Below are 21,452 nucleotides of genomic sequence, written 5' to 3'. Positions count from 1 at the left end.
TCCCAAATTGGTTTTATATTACTGCAAAGCTTCCCTCTCCCATAGGATAACATTAAATGACATTATTCCATGTAATACAAGCTAACCTGTGATTGGGAGCAGGTCAGAAAGTGAAGTTTGGTGTCTGAGGATTTGTTATTTAAATTCATCATTATGATAAAGTTGGATGTTAAGTCCCAATTCTAAAAACGCCTCCTTTAGGAATTTGGCATTTTTGTGCCCTAACCATATGGTGCCTGTAGCCTATTCATGGGTCACATGACTAGGTGTGAGTGGCAATTAGCCTTTGTGTATTCCTCCCAGATAGCACCACAAAACAGGGTTTGGCAGATGGGCCATCACTGACTTATTAGGGGGTGGAGAGGTCACCTTCTACACTTACTCGTCATAGGCACTGGCTCAGCTCACACACAAAGGACTTCCCACTAGCCTATTGTGTGTCAGATAGCCTGGGACCAGGGCAGGGAGACAGGATATTCCAGTCACCTCTGTAGGGGAAACTGCAGAAGCTTTTTCCACTTCAAAGTGGGCACCAGGTATACGTATTAGACTGTTAGACCCACTCTTCAGATCACTTCTCTACCTGCGGAAGTCTCTGTAGAAAGACTGCTCTGCTGCCTGAATAAGAAGGACTGACCTGCACCATGAACCCAGGACCTTAAAGCGACTCCAAAAGGTTGGCTGGCTGGCTGGCCACCTGATCAGAGCCTCAGAGACAGAAAAAGCGCCAATGATCTTGAACCCTATGCCTATTGTGAGTCCTAACCCACCAAGTGGTGCCTTTCCAATTATGGACCTTGGAAGCAAGGGTAAAGGTGCTCTGCGAACCCAGCTGTGCTGCCTATAAGAACTTACGCAACCCGACAAGGACCTTGCATCAGTGTCTTTGCAGCCCCTCATCAGAACCAATGCAGCATGATGTAACTTAACACAGGACCCCCACATCACTCGTCAGAACAAACACTTTGTAGCGCAAAGTCCTGCATCAAGACATCATTTTCAGATCTCAGCGTGCAAAACCTGGTTCCTGAACCCTGCCCACGCTCCACCATGGTTGGCCTAAACTTTTGACTTTGTCCTCGTCTGGTGCGACTAGATAACCAAGGTTGCCACCTTGTACTTTTAAGCGCTATTATACCTAAATCTTTAAAATTGCATATCTCTCATTCTACTGATTACATTGTTTTGGTGACAAATAACACATTAAAATTCCTGTGTGGCACCTAGCAAAATGGAATCTATTATTTCCTTACATTGATCTTTTCCCAAAATGATTTCCTTTACGTTGGTTTCCCACTGCAGTGACATATGTTTGCTGACCTCAACCACTCCCATTTTCTCTTACTTATGCATCATGCATTACATGTTTTCCAATCATATGCAAAAGTGGCTAGATTTTCCCACTTTTATTTAAATTTGTCGCAATGTTTACCCCTCCAAATTATATTTCCCTCACTAAATTTCTATACATGCCTTCTGATTTCCTCAGCTTTTCACCTACTGATTTTACCTAATTTATTTATGCTCTTTGCCTTTTCACAACTCCAGTCCCTCATTCTGCTGTAAGTTAATATATTAAATCAAAGATTTCAAGTGATGTTAAGGGTATGCAATATCAGATTTTCTATAGTGTAAATAACTTGGTTTTAGGGCTCCTTTTTAGATAACCTGTAAATAATATTTGCTTATTGGTCACTGTATTGTTTAGAAAAGTGTATCTGCACATTTCTAAACTAAAAGGTATATACGTTTATAGTTGTGTCGACGTTAAATGTTTTTATGCTTTTATCAGAATATTTTTGACATTCCCAATCGTTGTCCACTTTTTTCCCTTCATCTTAATTATTTTTCTGTAAATTAGTTGTTATATGTGTATTATTCCGTTTATGGACCTTAATGTACATCATGCTGACTTTTCATGCCAATGAAGGAAAACGCACTTAAAAGTAAAATGAAGAAAAGCAAGCAAAACACAAATGCTGCTACAAAGTTTGTGGAAAGTAAATTTGCTAATATCTCTCATAGGTTCTCCGCTCTGCAGCTGATTGGTCTGCTGGCATCAAATACCATGAAGAATCCATTCACGAGGCTTACGTTCAAGTAATAGAAAACAGCAAACACTTCATCTACATAGAGGTAACTTCTGTTGCAACTTGTGAGGAAGGGAACTTCTATATATTAGTCCTATTAAAATGTGTTTATTTGAGGTAAAACTTGATGACGTTTGCTGTTGTTACACAGGCTTACAAATGTTGGCAGAATTGCCTTAAAAATGTTGGCAGAATTGTATAATTTCCACAAATTAACACGTCTGTTTCGTGGTATTGAAGAACCTTAAGCTTTGATGATTGGTGTGAATATGTCTGCAGATTTCAACCATACCTATTTCTATGGTTTTGTATTCAATTAAAATGTAGGTGGTGTGGTTACTTGCCAGTGCATTCTGGTCTGCTGCTACTACTCTTGTATAATCCTCCTGTTCCCTGTTGTTTTTGTCTTTCTTCCTTTTTGATTGTTGTGGAGAAATATGCCATTCTCTAGGATCTGGTATCATTTTGCTCTGATTGGCACAGAGAAATACTAATAGATGCTACACTGAGTGCAAATGCAACACACACTTGCCCTCCTTGACAGGAGAATGAGTGCACAGGTTACTTCGTCACAATTTTGACGAATATCCTGTCCACAAAAATAAAACCCATAGGATATAATAGGATTTATATTTCGACCGATGGGATATACATCACAGTTGTGATAAAGAAACCCGTCCGCCAATATTGTAATCAGGCCCTAAGTAGCATTTGAGGATAAAGTGAAGGCTAAGGAATAATGGCAATCAGGGCTAGAGAACAAAAAATCTGTCTTCTTTTCACAGGACTAAATCTCGAACAATCACCAATAACAGGCAGCACCAAATGTTCCTTTGTTTGTTTGCAGATGTCTGCTTGGTGTTTGAGACTTGTCTGTACTTTCCATGAGTATGTGTCAATAGCAATTCTTACTTTTTTTCTCTTGTTAAGTAATGTTTGTTGCTGAATTGGTTCTTGCCAAAAAATGGTAATTTCAGTTACCATTTCATCAGGAGATGCAGTAGCACCCTACTTTCTTTAGAGTTGTCATGATTTATGGATGCTTACTAAGGCCTTTCTTTACAGATTCTAATCCTAGTGAATTCTGTGTGGGATAAGCAAGGTAAAAAGCAGGCCCTTGTATTTTTTACAGTGTTCTCATTCACTCTATATTTTCCCATTGAGGCATTATTCAATCAATATTAGCTTAATTCGGTTTTTGCACTAACCATAACATCAACACAGTATAAATAAAACAGTGCAAAGATAAAAATACTTTAAAAAATATAGAAATTCATGCATTAAAACATACCAACCGATGATATAAAACCTATTAAAAAATCCAGCCACGAGTGTTTACAGGTCTCGACCATTTCTCAATCTTATTGCGACTTTTATAAAACAAGTTACATTAAAAATAATAGCAACTGGTAACAATTTTAAGAACAAAAGAGCTGGTCGCACTTGGGTAAATTTGGCATGTTTTAACAAAGAGATGATATAGTTCTTCCATGGCACAGCATAAAAATAAAATTGCAAAACTTTAGAATATGCAAAGTAGCATAAGGAGACACACTGTCACAGCTGCAGGAGTCAAGGGTGTATACATCTTTCTTGTCCCGAAGAAAAGCTAACCGATAGTGCAGTAAATCCACCCTGAATCCTGTAAGTAAAAAACGATCATAATTACGCTTTACAACTCTAAAAAAATTCTCCTATGCATTTAAAAACCTACCTTAACAATACCATCAGAACTATTAAATAATTCAATCCTATCAAATCTCTGCAAACATTCCTTAACCTGCTTAAACCGGGGAATATGAAGGGAGTGGTCAAGGGATAGGCAATCTTTCAATATCTCTCTTGCTCAGCTTAGTTGCTTACTGAGATGTCTATCCAAAGGAAAAGTGGTCGGACTACCATTATATCTGTTACATAGCCTATTCCCTATTACTTGTGCACTGCAAAAGTTGAAAATGCTGTAGGGAACACATAAAAGTTGTCTTTAAAAAATATTTTATCAATGGGCTGCAGCTGGTTCTGTTTATTGCACCCTATGATCTGACTGCCATAAGTCACTTTTGAGACACAATTGGCGTGGTAAATATGCAATAATGCCCAACCTGGAAGTGAAATTAAAAACAGTGTGTTGGCACTTGTAAAACCAGCTTTTTACCATTCATAAAAGGGCTCCAGCTTACAGATGAATCAAACAGTATATCCAGGTGCGAAAACACCTGAGACTTGGGTAATATGTGTGCTCTCAAATTAAACGTTTATGTCTTTGTTGTTCGGGGGTCTATAAGCATCACAAAAGATTTACTAACATTGACAGATAGGTCCAGGTCACCCATGAATACTTTGAATGAGTCCAGCAGGGGGTGCAGACCCTTTGCGGTCTTAGCCATTAAAACTGAATCATCTGCATACAGTAACACAGGCAGGGAGCGAGACCCCACCTGTGGACAGTCTGCATCAGTATCTGTCAGGGCTTCCTCAAGCTTATTTATTTAACCCTTTGCGTGCGTCGGACGGCCAGGGGCTGTCCGACGTCACGGTGGGCGTGTGCGGAGGACGGCCGGGGACCGTCCTGACCACGCCCACTCATAAATCACCCACACCGCGGCGGAATTCCCGCCGCAGTCAATGGGTTAAAGGGTAAATAATAAAGGGGCCAAAAGGTGCCAAAATGCATCCTTGTCTCACTCCTCTACCATTATTAGAACAGCAGGTGCATTTCAAATGTTTAGAGTATTGCATCAATGCCACTGTATTAGCGTGGTGGACTCTTAGGAAGCAAACAATATCCTGATCCACCCCTATAGGTAACATAAGTTGCCAGAGTTTATGTATGTTTACCCAAATTGAAGGCAGAGGTGAGAACGATAAAAACTAAATGGATAGATCCTGAAAGGGCTGCAGTATATTTACATAAAACCATAAAGAGGTTCAGACATTGATCCACTGTTGACCTGCCAACAAAAATCCCCACTGCACATTAGATAAAATGTGTTTCTGAGCCCACAGCACTAGCCAATCCAGAAGGGCACTCCCCACCACCTTAACTGCTGAATCAATCAGTGAAGTAGGCCTACAAGATTGGGGGTTGTCCCTATCTCCCTTGTTAAATACAGGGACAATAATAGAGGTGGCCCATGACTGTGGCTGTCCCTCCACAACTGCCACATTCAGAGTTTGAGTCAGTTCTGGGGCCCAGACCTCTGTGTTGTTAATGTATACATCTGGTGAGATTCCATCGGGACCTGGGTAGAGATGGGCGAAGAATTCCGCTCCGCTGGCGGAGTTCGCTGAGTTTTGCCCACTACTCTCTCCGTGCGGAGCACAGAGTTCCGTAAAACTCCGCAATGCGGCGCAGAGTTTTTTTCTCATGCGGCAAACCAACTTTAAGATGGCACGCGGTCTCGAGACAAAAATCATGTTGGAACTCCTCTAGGCGAGATTGGTCAATGTGGGCGGCGTTGGCAGGTCACGACCGCTCGCATTGAGAAATCACCCATTTGCGTTGAAGAAGCTGCTGCTCAAGTAGAATGTGGCAGAAAGCAGCATCGCACTCCGGCATGATGCAGACTGCCGTTCACGCTGATTTTACAGCGCAGGACAAACTCCCAGTGCTTAAAATCAGTGCGAGCAGTGATCTTAACATACCCTGCCACAGACTGACCATCACAGAGACCGCTGAGGTTTTCTGTCACTATGCGGAGTTCAGCAGAGTAAAATTCTGCCCAGGCCTAGACCTGGGGCCTTTTTCTTTGTTACACCTAATATGCCCTTAGTTACTTCATGTAAATTGAATGACCGCTTTGAAATCCCTTCCTCCAGATGCGCTCCATTACAGTCATTTGTGGGGGAAATACTGGTATTTCCTTAAAATGGGAAACCACACTATCTTCAGTGATGTCTGAGCCAAGTAATGCTCCATCCTCTGATGCAAGAAGGGGGTTGTTGATTATGCTCCTAATCCTAGAACTACTTCTCAACATGCTAGCCTCTAATTGATTGTCCCAAGCTGTGTCCCTTAATGCATTCTTGTTTCTTACAGTTTTCGGCTTATACTTACTGCAGCAAATCTTGATGAGGGCAACATCCCTTGGCTTATCATTCAAGGCACACTCTACATTACTTAGAGCCTGGGAGAACCCCCTGGCAAGCCATTTAGCTACAGCTTTGTGCGTTGTCCAGCTGGGGCATTGGGACATCAAGAAGGGCTGACACTGCATGGACTCCAGAATCTCTTGAGGATTAGAATTACAGAGCAAACAGATTATGAGCCCAGTTTCACAGCTAACGTACAGTGACTGATTCTAGCTTATGGGAACTACTTGAGACCACATAAGCCTTCTTCTCTGACTAGTTGCCTTACAAGTTGTTCTAAACCCTAAGGGACTCTCTTGCATGGCCTGAGTCCAACATAGTGATTGGCAAACTGGATTATGAACACTAAAGGGGCTCTGTGGAATAATGATGTGTAACATATTAGGAAAAATGGGTGCTGAAACAAAGATGAGAAAAATGATTTTCATACCCCCTCCCTGTAAAGGTGGGGTTGATATCCTGTACTTCAAAAGAAATAAGTTCGTCAAAAGAGATAACAAGATTAGATTCGCTCAAAATGGCATTTCACAATGCAGCTTGTTCAGAATGTTCCGTATTCAAGCCAAACGGGGACATACACCATTGATCCCTATTAGCTGCTTCCAAAGGATTCTAACAAAGGTGAATATTAAAACCCCCTGCAACAATAATGTTAGCCATAGACTTTTTGGTCCCTTCCAGCATACTCTGATAAAGAATCCAAATCCTGACTATTACAAACATCAAGTTGAGGAGCTCTAGCATAATAAAGGTTCAACAGCAACCTTTCCGTAGTCCCTGCAAGAGAAAAACATAATGCCTGAGGAGTAGTAACCCCTGTAGAAAGTACTTCAGACCTTCCATTGACTGCCAGGGATACAAAGATAATCGGGCTCCTTTGGGTCTGCCAGCCTGGAAGTCAATAGTGGGCACAAAAAAAACCAATTAGTGGTAGCCAACGTTTCTTATAAGCAAATCACCCCATATCTTCTAATTAAGTTTAAGTCCAATTCTCATCCTTACATTTGGCATTCATCTTTTTTAGATCACTATTTGAATTGCTGTCTAATTTTACAATTCAGTTAACAGGAGAGAAGGTTGGCACTGTCTAGTACTCTAAATCTGTCTCTGAGGAGCATAGAAATGAAGGAACACAATGATGTCCTGAGGATACAGTTAAACCTGCGCAAACTTTTATTTACATCTGTGTAGTTCTGCATAATTTCTGGAAGAAACTCAAAATGTTTGCTATTATGCTAGTACAACAAATCACACAAACAGACTTCATTTGGGTAAAAATTATATTTTGTGAGCATGGAAACAACCGAACTTGAATGTTATATGCAACATTCTCAGTTTTGTGCCATTTTTGAGTGCAAAATGCCTCCCCGCATATTTGGCTTATTTTTGCACTATTTTGCATTTCATGCCGATTTTGCTTGGGCTTGGAAATATTTTGCCTTGAGTTGGTTTTGCTCTACATTATTTCCACTCATTTCTCATTTACACTTAAATTCTATAGTCTATTGTCTCTTAGGCAGTAAATGAGGCAACAGGTCATGTGTGTAACTTCCAGACATATCAAAGCAGCTGGGTCCTGTGATGTGGCAAACAGGCGGAGATAGATGTGGCATGAATTGAAGTGAACAATCTGGACAGCCCAAACCCTGCTTTGGCTGTCTTTCCCTGGTATCATTCATATGTTGGGGGTAAACACTGTATTACAGTCACCATCATAGCTGGAATTCAGAAGTTGTCATCAGCTGGCCTTAGAGAATGAAATGCAAACTTGTAAGCCAGAGATGCCCTGCGCCAACTGCAAAGGGAGCAACATTTGATGCTTGGCATAGTAAACATCAGTGATTGACTTCTGACCCACAGAAACTTAGCTGAGGAATTGTTAAGGATTATTGATAAATGATTGTATGGATATGTTTTTTCACACATATTTTATGTCTTTTAACATTAGATCATCTTTATTTTGGATCTGGACTCTGGAATTCTGGGCTACCTTTGTCTTTTAATTAATTATTTTTTGTACGCCGAATAAGCAAACCATAATTATTTTAGGCATGTTTATAAGGGTTGCAAATAACAATGAAATTGACTTGGTCTTGGGGCACATGTCTGCATGATTACACATGCATGGCTTTACACAGGACAGGTTCGAGTTTTTATATCTAACATTATTGCTCTCCATTATGATTGGTGAAGAGATCGAAACTCTTAAAAATTGTCTGAATGACATGTCTTTACTACGAAGCTTCTGCGCATTAAACACACCCCATATTTTCCTGAAATCTTCAACATATCATGGATGTAGCCCTGAGAAGTAAGGAAATCCTTCACCTTAATTCCCTTTGTTAAAAAACTCTGAACCAGTGGAGATTGTGACCAACTCCTGGGGTCCTTTTAATTGTGTTTGAACCTTTATTTGTGTAACGTAAGCCCACTAATTACACTCCACTGTGCTGAGTGTAGAGAAGTTTAATGAAGAGTACCTTTACAAGGAGTCTTAAATTAAATGTCTCAAGCGTAGTGCATGTTCAGAAAGCCATCACTATACTGTCAAACCTCAAACGTTTGTGCATTTTGTGAATTCTAGTATCATAATTTCACATGTTTTGTTTTATAATTTTTTATTAATTTTTCAGAAAAAGAGAAACATATAGTAATCAAATACACACATTATAAATAAAAACTAAATTAATATAAAGGAAAAAATGTGAGTAAAACTTTTCAAAAGAGAAGAATGTAAAAAGAGGTGAAAAGAAAGATGGAAGGAAAAAAGAGGAAATAAAGAAATATAGAGGAGAAGAAGAAAATAAAGAAAGAGAAAAAAGAGGAAAAAGATTTAGAGTAGAAGACAGTAAGAAATTAAGATGCAGGTGCAGAAGAAACAGTGGCAATTCTGTGTTTGTCACAAATATAGTTCCACCAAATTAATAATGATAATTTAGAGTTATCTTTCCAACAGGACAACATCACTTTAAATACTAGAGCAATAAATAAAGCAAACAGCAAAGTAGTATGATTTGGAACATCAAAATCAGGGGAGGAGGAACTTAGAAAAACATTTTGTATTGTTAATGAAATATTACAGTAAAATATTGTCATACATTTAGACCAAATAGATTACCAGAACTTTAATACATTGGAACAGTCATAAAGATGATTAACTAAACTCCCAGTAGATTCAGAACAAGACCAACAGGTATGAGGAAGTAGGGGACAACTTGGATATATAAACTGGGGTAATAACAGCTCTACTATAAATAAATTGAAGGGGTTGAGTAATATGTGAGGCAATAGAAGTTTTAAATAACTTGAGCCATAATTTATCCAAAGAAGAGATAGGTAGTGACAAAGATAAATCTGTTTCCTAGAGTAATTCAACATGGGTTTTAGGATGTTCAGTAACAGGTGATAACAACATTATTAAAGGCAGCCTTAGGCCTATGCTCCTGAGAAACACTATATAGCGGTGAGGGTGAAGTGAGTAATGAGGAAGCTAAAGGGAAATTATTGGTTGATAAATAAGACTGCAAAGCTGTTGATATTAAAAGATACTCATTGAAAGATAAATCAGGTACATTATATTGTAATTGTAAGTCATGGAAGTGAATAACAGAATTATGTATGATTAATTGATGAATAAAAATAATTCCCTTCTCCTTCCAATGTTTGTAATATAATGATTTCTGTTTATATTTGATAAATGTATTAGTCTAAACCATCGGAAAAAATATCCTATAATAATTGTTGGGATATTTTAAATTGGGATTATCAGATATATAGGTGCAATTAGACATATATATTATATCTTGAAAGGAAAAATCTTTGAATAGGGAACGCTCAAAAACAAACAAACGAGGGAAAGGGATATCAGCAAAATCATAAGTTAAAGCAAAAAATTGACAAATTAAAATGCAGAATGATGGGATTTAAAATCAGGAAAATGTACACCCCCTTCTGTTTTTGGACGCTTGAGTTTCATAAGAGCAATGCGGGGTGTTTAATATTCCATTAAAACTTTATACAAATAGAATTAAATTGTGAAAAATATACAGCAGGAATTCGAAAAGGTAACATGGATAGTGTATAAAGGATATGGGGCACAATCATCATTTTAATAGTATCTAATCTACCCCACCATGACAAATTAAGGGGGGACCAAGAAAGGAGGAGTCACTAATGGTGGTAGATAAGGTAGAGGAAAACCAGATACCAAGGTATTTATTTTTGTGGGACACCAGGTAAAATGTTTATTTTTAAACATATATTGATAGCAAAGAGAGTTCAAGGGTAAGACTTCTGTCTTAGAAAAGTTCAACTTCTATCCAGAGATACTTGAATATAACCGAACTTCATACAGAAGGGGAGGGAGGTAGTAGGATCAGACATATATACCAAAATATCATCAGCATATGCTGACAATTTGGTTTCTATAGTATGATGTGAAAAACCAGAAATACATGCATTAATTCGAATACGCTCAAGGAAAGGTTCAAGACATAAAACAAATAACAAGGGTGAGAGGATAACCTTGGTGTGTGCCTCTATATAACTGAAAATATTTAGAAAAATGGTTATTCAAAAATACTAGCACAAGGAAAAGAATATAGCAATTTAACAACAACAAATAAAATTTGGACCCAAACCATTTAACTGTATTGAACATGAATTGCCAGTTTATACGATCAAAAGCCTTTTTGGCATCCAAGGACAATGCTGCAAGTGGGGATTTGTACTTCCTCCCAAAGGAGATAACATTAACAAACATACGAGCATTGTCCGAGGCCAATCTGCCCTTAACAAAACAAGTTTGATCTGTCTTAACTAATAGTGGGATGATATACTCAAGGCGTGTGGTGAGGATTTTGGCAAATATCTTACAATCATAATTGATAAAAGAAATGGGGCAATAGTGTTTACAGATGGAATGATCCTTAGCCTCCATAAAAGAGCCAGATGCTTTGGAGTCAGCAATGAATGAGTTAAAAAGGGCCAGAAGTTTGGGAGTAAAAATAGAAGACAAAGTGGAAAACATTCAACAGAAAGACTATCAGGACCTGGTGCTTTCGATTTTTCAAAGGATTTAATGGCTTCCGTTACCTCCTGAAGAGTAACCTCTCTTTCAAGTAATTCAAATTTATCAGGAAGGATTTGTATCATCAGAATATAATGACTGATAATAATCATGGAATGCATTAGCAATATCTTCATCAGAGGAGATCAAATTATTAGTAGCTTAGTTTAGAATAGGACCTATATTCTTACGTTCAGATTTAATTTTTAAGTAATTGGCCAACATATTGCCAGCTCTATTTTGACCCCCGTGATATTTAGATTTGATTTCAAGAAGAACATTACATGCATCTATAGTGGCAAGCTTGTTAAAAGCAGATTTAGCCTTAATTAGTTCATGAAGAACCGAGAAAGATCTAGAAGTAAATTAATTATGTTCCAGCAGTTTAAGTTGTTGGAATAAAGTTTCATACTTGACTTTAGCAATTTTCTTCTTTTTTGCTGAGTAAGAGATAGCAAAAGCACGAAAGGAGGCCATAAAGGCATCCCAGTTATTAGTAATGGAGGTATCCAAAGGTTTGTTAATAGTAAAAAAATCATTGATAAAGGTAGTAGCTTCAGTTACAAAAACCATGTCTGACAACAAAAAATGTTTACTAACCAAAATATAATCAATTCTAGAACGAGTATGGTGAACATTAGAAAAAAAGGTAAACTCAAGAATATCAGGTTTACAGGTCTTCCAAACATCATATAATGAACAAGAGGTAATGGCAGATTGAAATGATTTATGAGTTTTATCAAGGTTAAATTTACATTTGGATTGTCTATCCGAAAATGGGCCTAACCATTGGTTAAAGTCCCCAGCAACAATAATATTTGGACTAGAATCAATAGAGGAGAGTAAGATCTTAATACTATTCCAAAAGTCCGGGTCTGGTTTGACAGGGCCATAAATATTTATAAGGTAAGTATTTTGTATAGCAACCTTAGCCATTACCCAGCGGTTATTGTAATCACATTGTGTAGATACAATTTGTACATGGATCGATTTATGAAATAGTATAGCTACATAACCTTTCGATTAGAGGCTGGAGAATAAACAACTTGACCCACCCATTGTCTTTTCAATTTAAGTGATTCTACATCATTACAATGCATTTCTTGATAAATGAAACGAGAGTTCAATTTAGACACATGAGAAAGTACCTTTTGTCTTTTGACAGGGTTTCCAAGACCACGAACTTTCCACGTAACAACATTACACATAATGGAAGAAAGGGAGGGTTGTATATGAATAGAGATGATACACTTCAGGAGAACAACTGGAAACAAAAAAACACCACTTATTAGATAAATACAAAAAACAAAATGTAGAACAGCAAATAACACTAATAGGGACAAGTGTCAAGCAACATATTGAAGAAAAATAAGCACTAAAAAAATATAATGGAAGACATTTGTAAAGACAAAAAATTGATGATATAAATGCACCATGAAAAAAAATTAAGAAGGCAGTTTGATGATAGAAGGAAAGAGGAAGAGAGTTGAGAGAGAAAACTGAAAAATGAGGAAAGTTAGCAGACAAGGAAAATAATCCAGATCTGAAGATAAACAAGCAAAAAGACGCAGGGGGCAAGGTGACAACACAAGCAAAGACAGCGGTACAAGTAAATAAATAATAAGCCTCAGGAATAAGTAAATGTGTGACAGTAATAGGAAATAAAGAGTGAAGAGAGAATATTTGGGGAAATAATGAAAGAAAAAAGAGAGAAATAACATTTGAAGGTATCTGAGTAATTTAACGGAGGAGCTAATATTAGAAAGAATAAGAAATACAATTATAAGATCAACCACCAAAGAGCCATTAGAACTGAAGTGAGGCTTAACATTAGTTTTCCATAGAACGAGAAAAAATACTATTGAGAAAGAGAATCAGTTTAGCAGGATCATCGAAAGAATGTGATCTTCCTTCATGTGTGAAGGCAAGGGTGGAGAATGCCATATTGAATGTTCAGGTGTCTCAACTGGGGTCGTAGAGCAAAAAATTCCTTGCGACTGGCATTTGTTGCATTAGAGACATCCTGTGAAATAAAAATATTGTGACCTGACCATGTAGGATGACGTTTCGATTTAACCACTTTCAAGACTTGCATCAGTTCAGTAAATTCCAGAAATAGCATTATGATACCACATGGCTTATTTGAATTAGGCTGAAGATGACCCAGATGATGAGCACGCTGTATGTTGAGTGGAGTTGAGGAATGAAGATCTAAGAGATCAGGCAGAAATTTCTTCAAAAAGGATAACATATCTGGACCCTCAATATTTTCCGGCAGACCATAAAAGCGAAGATTGTTCCTTCGATTGCGATTTTCCAAATATTCAGTATGTAGTTTAAGTTTGTGAATCTTTCTCGAATAAAGGAATTTTGGTAGAAACATCTTGGAGGTCTCCAACACGTTGTTCAAGTGCCTTTTTTTTTTTTTTTTTAAAGTTTTATTTTATTTTCACCTGGTACGAGACAGTAATACATTCAGAATAGTTTAATTTCATCAAATAAGTCATATACATAAACAAACATATATGAATCAGCATTCAAATTACTAAGTAAATAAATAAAGATACTAGGCTATATCTGCGAAATCAAATAGACAATAAAAGGTAGTCATTGAAACAATCAATTCACTCTAAGTCCCCCCATATTTTCTCAAATTTATATAACGACCGAATACCTCTTAGCTCTGCTAAGGTACACTCCATAATTTTAATTTCGTTGACCAGGTACCACCACTCCATAGCATTAGGTGTGTTGGGGCTAATCCATGCCCTAGCTAAAATTAATTTGGCACATGAGATTAGTATTGATAACAGTATATGATGTGATTGATTAGTCAAATGTGGGCCAAGTATTACCATAGGAGCCGTTATTGGGGAGCTAAGAATGTTTTTTGAAACTAAAGTTTTTTCCACTTCTTCCCAGAATTTCCTAAGCATTGGACATGAAAACAGCATATGTACAAGGTCTGCGTCATATTCAGCACATTTCGGACATTTAGTTTTTTCTCCCAAGGTATTATTTAAGGACCATATTGAAAATTTTTCTGGTGTATAATATAGCATATAGGTAGTTCTATATTGTTGAAGTCGTAAGCTAGATGATCGTACGTAGTTATGAATATTAGTGTAAGATAGACTTATTTGTTTACCTGTAAGATTTATTCCAAGTTTTAAATTCCACTTGTTAGCAAGTACATCGTTATCGTCCGGTCTTAAGCCTATAAAAAATGTATATGTCGAGCTAATGATAGATTTTTCTTTCTTAGAGTTTAAGTAGTCCCAGATGCCACCGCTCGATACAGTATTAATTCTGTTCTTATGCATTAAAAAGTCATAAATTTGTATATATTTAAACCTATGTGTTTCGGATAATCCAAATAAGTGTTTTAAAGTAAGAAAATCTAATATGCCTTGAGAGTTATAAAGATCGCCTAAAACTGTTACACCTTTCAGCTGCCACCTTCGAAATTCCCCATCACTAAATATACTCGGTAAACCAGGATTGTTCCACAAAATCAGTTGAGAGTGAAATATAGTAGTTTTACAATAATCAAGAATATCCTTCCATATTCTTATTATGTCAGGTGCGGTCTTAAACTTAACCCGTTTGTAGTAGTTGGGGTCTGTGATATGGAGTAAAAATTGCTTAGTCGCCTTTTAGTAATAGATGATGGTAAAAAAGCAAGTCCTCTGTATTTAATAATGAACGTATGCATCTTACAAAGGATGCCCAAAAGTATAATTTCATATCGGGAAAATTAAGACCGCCTGATCCATTTGGTTTTTTAGTAGCTTTAACGATCTCCTAGCCTTCTTGTACCCCCAAATAAAGTTACCAAAGATCCTATCTAGTTGTTTAAAGAAAAGCCTGCTCTGTGTCAGAGGGATTGATCTAAACAAATACAGGTATTTGGGTATAATTTTCATTTTAATCAGGTTTATTCTACCAATTAGACTTAGTGGAAGTCTATGCCATTTTTTCAAACTCGAGATGGTGGTTTTCGTTAAATCATTATAATTGATAGCATTAAGTTCTTTGATATTTGAAGTGATCTTAACTCCGAGGTAGGTAGCAACCTTACAGATTTCTGGCACCGGTAGCGGGGGGACGAAGTTGGCTATTATTTGGGTTTTATGAACATTCAGTTTATAGCCTGACACTATGCCGAATTTAGATGCTTCAATATTAATAGCTCTTGGAGACTCATTTGCTTCAGACGAATAGATAGCAATATCGTCGGCATACGCAGTAATTTTCAAACTTTGCGTGCCCGTCTTAAATGGTATTATTCCAGACTGGGTGTCCAAAGCCTTTAAGAACGGTTCCAAAGAGAGGGCAAATAGTAAAGGTGACAGGGGGCACCCTTGTCGTGTGCCCCTACTGATTGGAAAGCACGGCGAGGTGAGCCCTCCATTGCTAGTATATGCCGTTGGTTTGTCATAGAGTGCTCGGATCCCGTTTAAGAATTCTCCTTCAAATCCCATCGATCCCATTATGTGCCATAGATAGTCCCATCCCACCCGATCAAATGCCTTTTCGGCATCAAGCATTATCATGGCAAGAGGGGTTGCCTCGATCTCTGCTATGTCAAAGGCTGTTATTGCTGTATTGATATGAGCTGAGGTATCCCTCCCTGTTATATTTATTTATTTATTTTATGCAATTTTTTATGCAATTTTTAGAGCGCGCAAATACCCTTGCGGGTGTCTCGGCGCTAGTGTTGCGGAACTCTCATGTGATGAAAAAAAAAATGATAGTGCTTATGCTGGGAACAACCAAGTTATAAACCCGTGCTGTTGTGTATTTACAATTTTGGGCATTAGTGGTGCAAGTCTTTTAGTCAAGCATTTTGCAAAGATCTTTGCGTCTGCATTGATCAAGGATATCGGTCTATATGAACCCATCTCTTCTTTAGGTTTACCCTTTTCGTGAAAAAAAATTATTTTAGCTTTGTTCCATGAGCGGGGGGCCGACCCAGTTCTGCCGATATGGATTATCACTTCTAAAAAAAAAAAAAAGTATTAACTCATCTAAGCATAATTTATAGATTTCCAATGGGATGGTATCTTCACCGGTGGCTTTTCCTATAGGCAATGATTGTATAGCCTCCTTTAATTCCTCTCTTGTTATTTCTGTAGCAAGATCCTCTACTTCTGTCGCTGTTATCTGTTTCGTTAAATTTTCTTTTAGGTAATTCTCAATTGCAGAACCATTAGGCGTGTTTTCCGGTGTATAAAGAATTTCATAATATTTAGCAAACTGTTGAATTATATCAATTGGCTGATTGTATCTTTTATTGTCAACCCCCATAATTTGAGCAATCGTGGACTCCGCTCTATCTTCTGCCACCTTAAATGCTAAAATGTTGCCGATTTTGTCTCCGCCCTCATATTGTGAGAATTTCTATTTATGAATCTGAGTACTTCTTTTTTTTTTTTTAGAAGTATTTCTTTAGTCTTGCATTTTAGCTGGCTAAGATTTGCACTGATTTCCAGAGTAGATATAGGTTATCTCTTAAAGCTTGTGCTAGCTGTGTCTCTTCAGCAGCGATATCAGATGTCGGGGCTAAATTATTCTTATGTCTTTCGTGATTCTGTTTCAAGACAAATGATTGCGTGAACCCTCCGATACTAGCTTTACATGTGTCCCATACTATTAAACATGAAGCAGTGTTTCTATTAATAGTCAAAAATTATATTATATGTTTTAGCTGCGACGTGTAAGACGCATTTGATATTAAGTTCCTAGGAAATGTAAAAGGTCTTGGAGGTTTACGATTCATAGAAGTAGAGAGTTCGACCATAATGGGGTTATGATCAGATGTTATGCGGGAGTAAATTACCATTGATGCAGATTTCATTAGTAAATCTGAAACAAAAGCCATATCTAAACGAGAGCATAGCCTGTGGGGTGCTGAATAGTAAGTGTAGCCAGGTGAGTTCGGATATAAACATCTCCATACATCTCTAACATTGTGTACCTTACATAAATCTAATATAGATGCTCTGGTTTTGGGCATTCGTTTATAATTACCCGGCCGTGTAGTGTCCGTTTGGCAGTTAAGAATACAATTAAAATCTCCCATAACTATTAGTTCTCCTTCCCAGTCTAATAGGGCTATATTTAACTGTTCAAATATTCTGGGCTCTTCCTTGTTAGGCCCGTAGACAACACAGGCTACAAACTTCACTTTGTTAAAGCAGAACTGAGTGCTTGCCCACCTTCCCCATTTATCACGTGCTGTTTTAATTATTTCTGCTTTAAACCTTTTATCTTTCGGTATTGCAACCCCTCTTGTAGAAGAAACAACAGCCAAGCTTATTATCATCTCCAAACCCAATTGATTTAACAATTTCTTATCTTTATCTATAATATGTGTTTCTGTCAAAAATACTAAGTGGGGGTTGTAAAGTCTTAGTTCTTCTGCAACTAAGCGTCTTTTACGTTTGTTATTCAACCCTGAGACATTCCATGCCAAACATTTAATATTAGACTCTTGTTATACAGCTTCGCTCTGTCACCACTTCCCTTACCTGTGTGCTCATGTACAGACCCCCCCTCCTACATGCCTTCTTTCTCCCAGTCAGTCGGGGACATGGTCTCCCAGCTTCTTATTAATCACTCTAGGATTCTTATCCTGGGTGATTTTAATTACTGGCCCAATGACCCTCAAGAAAGTCGACTGTCTGAACGTTTCACTGAAACCCTCAGCAGTCTGAACTGCCAGCAACTGATCTCTAGTCCTACCCACTGTAAGGGACACACACTCGATCAAGTTTGGTCGGCTAATCTTGATATCGACCCTCCTCTGATCGCTCCATGTACCTGGTCAGATCATTATATCATTTCTTTTTCAGTTGATCTGCCCAGTTTTCACCGCCCTCCTCGTCCTACGAACATTAGGGCCCGCAATTGGAAAAATGCCAACCTGCCAAAACTTCTCTCTCTCTTGGCAGCCTCAGCCCCTTCAGAGTCTGATTCAGTATCCCACCAAGCCTCCTCCCTCGATCATTGGCTGAAGGAAGCAGCTGATTCTGTAGCTCCCCTAAAGACTATAAAAGTCCAGCGCCCTCACGATGCCCAGCGCTGGTTCAATGACCAGCTTAAATCTGATAAACTTGCCCTCCGCCAAGCTGAACGTCGCTGGCGCCACAAGTACGACCCTTCACTCAAGAAAGAGTTTACCTCTTTATTGAGTAAATATAAATCTTCGATACTTGAGGCAAAGACTCTCTATTTCTCCACAAAAATCTTGAAGTCGGCCTCCAAAACAAAAGACATTTTCTCAATCGTCTATGAGCTCTCCCTCCCTGACCGTATTACTCTTCCACTGGTACCTACCCAGGCTTTGTGTGATGAGCTCAATGCCTTCTTCCAAGATAAAATTTCCACTATTAAAACTAACATTTCTCCACCTTCCCCCTCTAAATCTTTCCCCCTCCCTCCTGCTAACCCTCAGGAATTCTCCTTTTTTCCTCTTATCTCTATTTCCGATTTTCACAACCTTCTTCATAAGGTCTGTTCCGGTTCTCCTAGGGATTGTTGTCCCCCTCATATCCTGAAGGAAATTTTCATGGCCTGTCCCGGTCCTGCCTTGGCCCTCCTCAACTCCTCTTTATCATCTGGAGTTGTTCCAGAGGCCTTTAAGCAGGCCGTGGTATTACCTATTTTAAAAAAAAACGGCGCAGATCCACTAGTGCTAAGTAATTACAGACCCATCTCCCTCCTCCCTTTCTTGGGCAAGATATTAGAGACCTATGTCACCAGGTGCCTGAGCTCGTTCGTGGAGACTTCTCTGTTCCTGGATCCCCAGCAGGCTGGTTTTCGCCCTCTCCACTCCACCGAGATGGTGATTGCGGCTGTCATGGACACCCTCAGAACGGGTGCTGATGACAACCTCTCCCAAGCCCTGATTTTGTTGGATCTTTCGGCGGCATTTGACACGGTCGATCATGCTATCCTGATCGACCGTGTCAGAAACGCCGGCATCCAGGGTATCGCGCTGGACTGGGTGCGGTCTTTCTTGCAAGGCCGCTCGCAGGCAGTCCACCTGTCTACTTTCACTGCTCCCTTTTCCTCTCTCACCTGTGGTGTCCCTCAAGGCTCTGCCCTTTCTCCCCTTCTTTTTAATTTATATATGCAACCACTTATGGTTTCCCTTCGTCACTCCCCTGTAACTATCTATAATTATGCTGATGACCTTCAGTTGGTCTTTCCCTTGGACACTCTACCTTCTTCCCGTTATAATTTTCAAACCACAATGTTGCTGATTTCAGACTGGATGGCTCACAGCCAGCTCAAGTTGAATCCGTCAAAAACAGAACTTGTCCTGGTGGGTGGCCCTACTAATCCTTGGAATGACACTTATTGGCCTCCTTCCCTTGGTATCCCTCCCAGCCCGGTCAGCACTGTGAAAAGCCTTGGAGTGGTCATCTCTGAGGATCTATCCATGAAACCCCAGATCTCGGCTGTGACATCATCCTGTTTTTTTCAACTGCGCAGGATCCGTAAGATCTGTCGTTTTCTCACCAGAGAGGCACTCATTTTAGTTTTACTGGCTCTGGTCATCTCCAGGATTGACTTTGCTAATCTCCTGTATGTGGGGATCCCTGCTTATCAGCTCCACAAACTTCAGTTAATCCAGAATCAGGCGGCCCGCTTGGTGTTTCACCAACCTAAACACCAGCATGTTTCTCCCCTTCTGAGGAGCCTTCATTGACTCCCAGTGGCCCAACGGTGCTCCTTCAAACTCGGATGCACCGTCTTCAAATCTCTTCACGACCGCGCCCCTGAATTTGTGTCTTCTAAACTGAAGAGATATCTTCCCACCCGTAATCTAAGATCATCTGCTGATAATCTTCTCTGTATTCCATCTTTCCGTCGGAAGAAGCATGGCGGCTTGCGTTTCTCTTCTCTCGGCCCTATCTTTTGGAATTCCCTCCCCTCTTCTTTTCGTCACTGCCCTACCTATGAGTCATTTAGGAGAACCTTAAAAACTTTTCTTTTCAAAGCTGGTACAGTATGATCCCCTGGCCCTGGTTTGTTATGTCTGTTATGAGCGCCAAGAAACCGTTTCGGTGTACGTGCGCGGTACAAATTATTTAACATAACATAACATAACTAATGTAAAGCGTTATGTCGCTAAATGGCATCCAATCCATCATTTCTATTAGTCCAAATAGTTCGTTATATAATTCCAAACAAAGAATATATTTTGCAACCTCAAATCTCAGATGATGTCCCTCTACCAGGTTGAATTTTTTTTCATTTTTTCTCCCCACCCACCCCCCTCCTTCCCTCTCCTTCCACGCCCTCCCCTGTCTACGAAGACCCACCCCCCCTCCCCCCTTACCAACTGCTGCCCTTGGTGAGGCAGCGCCTGCGGCAGTGGGTCCGATGACCCCTACCCCTCCCCCTGGAGCTACAGCTGTTAGTAATGCAGCATAAACCCTGGTGTTATCTTCATGGCTTCAAAGCCTGTGCCTCCTGTACATCACTAAAGAAATTTGTACGCCCATTCATGATCACTTTGAGTCGAGCGGGTACCTGTAGATATGCTAGGCCCCCCAATTTATTGACTGGGTCAATTAATTTACGCATTTCCCATCTTTTGTCCATCGTAGTTTTACTAAGATCTGAACGAGTAAAGATGGTAAGGTTGTCCATAATTATTGGAGTATTAGGTTTAGCTTTTTGCCACACGGCTTGTCGGAGCAGAAAGTTGCCAAAATGTACTAAGAGTGGGCGTGGGAATTTACTGTTCTGACGTTTTAGGCCAAGTGGTAGTCGGTGTGCTCTTTGTATTTGGGAGTCCCAGTCCCAGTCGGAAAGATCCGGAAAGGCACGAGGTAAACGTTTCACCAAAAAAACCCTTGGGTCCGATCCCTCTAGACCTTCCGGGATTCCGTAGATTTTAAGGTTGGATCTCCTTTGTCGGTTTTCCAGGTCCTCGACTTTCCCCTGGAGTTGAGTTAGCTCTGCATCATGGCGCCCCACCGTCGCACCTATCCGCTGGGTTTCTTCTTCTACCACGACTGTACGTTGCTGAAGCTCTGTTATCTCCTGTGTAACACCCTTTAATATAGATGTTAAATCAGATATGGAAGTTTGCAATCTAACGTTGTCGCTCGTCAGTTGCTGATAGTGCTCTTCCGATTCTACCCTTTGGCTTATCAAGAGTTTTAATATAGTATCCAGTTGGG

General features: G+C 39.3%; 1 protein-coding gene across 2 annotated transcripts in view; it reads left to right on the top strand.

Moving 5' to 3' along the window:
• PLD1 (phospholipase D1) overlaps positions 1 to 21,452 on the top strand; it is a 499,520-nt gene that overhangs the window by 398,278 nt on the left and 79,790 nt on the right. For both annotated transcript variants that reach the window (XM_078665562.1, XM_078665561.1), the window contains one exon: positions 2,026 to 2,136. In XM_078665562.1, the coding sequence (XP_078521688.1) occupies positions 2,026 to 2,136 (111 nt within the window). The remainder of the gene's footprint in view (positions 1 to 2,025; positions 2,137 to 21,452) is intronic.

The sequence above is a fragment of the Lissotriton helveticus genome, chromosome 11 (assembly GCF_964261635.1).
Source record: "Lissotriton helveticus chromosome 11, aLisHel1.1, whole genome shotgun sequence".
Lineage (NCBI taxonomy): Eukaryota > Metazoa > Chordata > Amphibia > Caudata > Salamandridae > Lissotriton > Lissotriton helveticus.
The sequence above is the reverse complement of the archived record's forward strand: the minus strand, read 5'-3'. Positions and strand labels throughout refer to the sequence as shown.